Source organism: Triticum dicoccoides, chromosome 2A (genome assembly GCF_002162155.2).
Source record: "Triticum dicoccoides isolate Atlit2015 ecotype Zavitan chromosome 2A, WEW_v2.0, whole genome shotgun sequence".
Lineage (NCBI taxonomy): Eukaryota > Viridiplantae > Streptophyta > Magnoliopsida > Poales > Poaceae > Triticum > Triticum dicoccoides.
In genome coordinates, this window is record NC_041382.1 from 614,284,120 (window position 1) to 614,288,506 (window position 4,387).

General features: G+C 44.1%; 1 protein-coding gene across 1 annotated transcript; it reads left to right on the top strand.

The window, feature by feature from the left end:
- The first annotated feature begins 2,270 nt into the window (after positions 1-2,270).
- On the top strand, positions 2,271-3,761 carry LOC119359692 (clavaminate synthase-like protein At3g21360). The gene is made up of 2 exons (XM_037625796.1): positions 2,271-2,705; positions 2,823-3,761. Exons 1-2 carry the CDS (start codon positions 2,310-2,312, stop codon positions 3,423-3,425), a joined length of 999 nt encoding a protein of 332 aa, XP_037481693.1. The 5' UTR covers positions 2,271-2,309; the 3' UTR covers positions 3,426-3,761.
- Positions 3,762-4,387: the final 626 nt, after the last annotated feature.

A 4,387-nucleotide genomic window follows, 5' to 3' on the forward strand; every position in this document is an offset into this window, starting at 1 on the left:
AACCAGTCAGAAAGCCGAAAAAACGGAAAAGGAACAAATAAAACCCAAAACATTTGTCATTCTGGTTTCGGGAATAGGCTGACCATTTTAGCATTATGACCAAATTTGTCGTTCTGGTTTTGGGAACCTTCTTGAAGGTTCCAATCCGGTTTTACTAGTTTTGGTAACCTTCTAGAAGGAAACTAAACCGATATTTGAATGTTTTTTCTGTCATTTTTCAATTTCCAACAATTTTCTGGAATTTCAGATATATTTTCAAAATTTCAAAAGTGTTATCTTTTTTCTGCGAAATGTTCGGATTAAAAAACTTTTTTCACAAATAGTTTAGTATTTTCCAAAAATGTTATGTTTTCAAATTTTTTTCATAAATTCATAAATTGTTCATGTTTACGATGAATGTACAGTAATTTCAAAACTTGTTTGTGCTTCTGAAAAATATTTGGGAATTTAAGAAAAAATGCGTGTTTTCCAAAAATTGTTCCCGTTTTCAAAATTTTGTTCTTAAATTTAAAAAGTGTTGTATTTTCGAAAAGTGTTGGAATTTCAAAAAATGTTTATGTTTTCTAAAAACTAGGAAAATTTTAAAATATTCCCATTTCTCAATTCTCAATTTTGTTCTTGAATTTATTTTTAATAATGCATGCCAATCTACTAGCCTTATTCACCCCCCCTAAACACTGTTTTTATTTTTAATGTGCTTTCTTTATTACTATTATCAGCCCTATTTTTTGACTTTTCTTTTCCATTTTAATTTTCCCGTTTACTTGAAATTTGGAAATAATTTTGGAGTATTAGATTTGTTTTTTGAAAATACAAACATTTTTTTAAATTGGGAACAATTCTTTTGTAATTCATGAGCATTTTATGAATTTGTGATCATTTATTGAATCAATGAAGAATTTCGCAAATTCTTATTTTTTGAATCATAGAACATATTTTGAAATTTTGATACAGTTTTTGTAACTCTTGAACATATATGTTTGAATTGGAGAACATATTTGTGAAATGTATGGATTTTTTTTTTGAATTGATGAGCATTTTTTGAATTGGTGGATATTTTATGAAATTCTGTTTTGTTTCTAAAATTCTTGCACAGTTTTTTAAAATTGATATTTTTTCTGAATTTGCAAGCATTTTTTAGTGTGTGAACTTTTTTAAAATTTGTGAAGAATTTTAGAAAACCATGAATGTTTTTAAATTGTTGCAGTACTGTTGTTTTAGGAAAAACTGGCTCAAAACCACTTTAGTTTTTTTTGTGAAATTAATAAATCGGTGTAGTCTGCTTCGTGCCGGAAAAAATATAAGAATATTGGGTAAGTGGGACTGCCCAATAGCATGCGCCAACCTACGCGTTTGCTCGTTGTCCAGCACGCTACGTGCTAAATAGAAGGTTCCGTCTCGGTGACGGTGAATGGTAAGGGCGGAGCCACGATGAGACAAAATTGAGCCATGGCCCGTAATTTTGAAGAATATTGACAAAACTGGGCCCCAAGTATAAAAAATCTGTGTTTTCAGTCAGACACCGGATGGAAGGACTAGAGGGTGTGGAGCATCCGACTTCGCTACAAAACAACCCCTGATGCTCAGCATGGAAATCAAACATTTTTATAGCAAATTTAGTTTTCACGAGGGGCATGTTCCTTTAGCAGGCATGACACTTCAGTTTTTTGTCAGAATTTGCCATACTTGATAAAAAAATTGCATCCTCGGCACACCTAAATTGTCATAAGAAACGTTCAATTTGTCAAGCTAAAAAACCTGACGTCGGATTTTTAACATTATTGACCGCTTATGTGATGATTGATGACGTCAATGGCTGTAGGTCCTACGTGGCTCAGTTTTACTGTCTCTTCGATTAGGATTTTTTGTTTTTACTGTTTTTGAAGGCTCCGAACTCCGATCGATCCGTCAGTTTGGACTGCGCTATGGCGCGAGGCGCCCACGATGCAATGCAAAGGACGCCAGCCAGGGCGTCACCCCGACATGGCAGCGCGCGCACTCGGTCCGCCCGGTCAATAGCAGCGGCGCATTTCTCAGTGCTCGATCCGGACAAAAGGAAAACGGAACTTTCGTGAATATTTACTGTCGTGTTGTTGATTGATGAGCTTGTTTGTGTCTCCCACGGTAACCAAGCATCACAGAGGTCAAAAGAGTTGCATGGTTTCCATCACAGACCTTGTTAGGGGTCACCTCCGAACTGTCACCGTATCGCTGTATAAATATCCATTGTATTCACAGTCAGTCAGGCACGCACTACCAAGTACCAAGTATCAATCCACGCATCGGAGCTTAGAAGCTAGGCCGGCGCCATGGGAGAAGCTGCAGCTGTTGTCGCCGCCTCGCGCGACGGCTTCTTCGGCCTGGGCGAGTGCAAGGGCCAGGTGGAGATCGACGGCGAGCAGGTGCCACTGGTCCTGACGCCGGGCAGCGAGGAGGTGAGCGGCCACGACCACAAGGCGCTGGTGGCGGCCCTGGTGGCCAACCGGGAGTGGGTGGAGGAGAAGGTGGTGGCCAACAGCGGCGTGCTGCTGCGCGGCTTCGGCGTGCGCGACGCCGTGGAGTTCGACGCCATCGTGGACGCGCTCGGGTGGCCGGACATCCGGTACGTCGGCCCCGCCCCGCGCACCCACGTCCACGGCCGCATCTGGACCGCCAACGAGGGCCCCCTCGAGGAGTTCATCTACTACCACCACGAGATGGTCCTCGTAAGTACTCCTGCACCTCGATCTTGCTTGCTTCCATCGCTCGTTCGCCATTGATTGATGGACGGACGGCGACGTCGCCATTGCCGCTGTGTTGTTGTGTGACGAATTGACGTGCAGATCAAGGAGTTCCCGGGGAAGGTGATCCTGTTCTGCGAGGTGCCACCGCCGGAGGGCGGGGAGACGCCGTTCGTGCCGAGCTTCCGGGTGACGGAGCGCGCGCTGCAGGAGTTCCCGGACATGGTGGAGGAGCTGGACGCCAAGGGGCTCCGCTACACCTTCACCGCGCTGAGCAAGGACGACACCAAGTCCATGCGGGGGCGAGGGTGGGAGGACGCCTTCGCCACCACCGACAAGGCCGTGGCGGAGCAGAGAGCCCGCGCGCTGGGGATGGACGTGGAGTGGCTGCCGGAGGAAGGCGGCGTGAGGACCATTCTCGGGCCGAGGCAGCTGACGCGGGTGTTCCCGGGCCGGAAGGGCCGCCGGATGTGGTTCAACACGGTGGTGGGGATGCACGGCAAGGAGCTCAGCTCCGCCACGTTCGCCGACGGCTCCGAGATACCGGCGGACTTCGTGCGCCGGTGCGGCGAGATCATCGAGGAGGAGAGCATCCAGTTCCGGTGGGAGAAGGGCGACGTGCTCATCCTCGACAACCTCGCAACGCTCCACGGCCGCCGGCCGTCGCTGGCGCCCAGGAGGGTCCTCGTCGCCACATGCAAGTGATCTCATTTCATGCATCACCCACCTTAACTAATTGGTTAGTTAATTAAGCTTGAGGGTGGACCTAGCTTGATTAACTAATTAATCTTAGTTGGTGCTGGGGATGCTGCATTTGGTTCTTCTAGTATAATAAGCTGTCTTCAGTTACTACGGTAAAAATGGCTTTGTGCATTGTGATGCAGAGGCTGGGTACTCCCTTTTCCAAAAAAAAAGTTACTACGGCAAAATAAGAGCTGAAGGTTTGATCAAGTCAGTCGGCTTGATACTTATTACAGCCAAAGAGGGGTGCGGTAGTCTCTCCCCTAATTAGCAGTTTTGCATCCATCATCATGCTGGGTGACATGCATTACGACATGTAAGACTTATCCTCTTCGAGTGATATAGTATTATGCATCTTCTGTTTACTGTTGTCTCTATGTTCATGAATACATTTCGTTGTCGTTGGGCATGGGCACAACCCAAAACAACTTCATCGGTTACTTTACGTACAATTATGCTAACAAAAAGGAGTGTCTAGGTCTCAGTCGATCGAGACTTAATCAAGTCTAAGTCAAGTGACATAACATGTATCACTTATTTTAAGACGGAGGGAGTAAAAAAGAAAAAAAGACTAAAAAGAAAATTTTAAACGGATCTTCATGTAAATGAATATGGCATTGATTGAGACTTGGTTAAGTCTCAGTCGACTGAGATTTAGCAATCCCGTAACAAAAATACAAAAAATATGATATTGCAAAAATCCTAAAATAACTCTTATGATGCATCTAAATAATTGGCATACCAAATATAGTGAAACCAAACCAAGCAGCTGAATCCGCACTACAAAATAAACATGAGGCCTGGTCTCAATGATATCCTGATTTTCCCTTAATCACTCATTTTTTGATAAAAGGCGTATTTTATTAACTTAAAATGTGGCATCAAGAGAATAGAAAACATAATAAGTACACGCCAGCCTCTACACA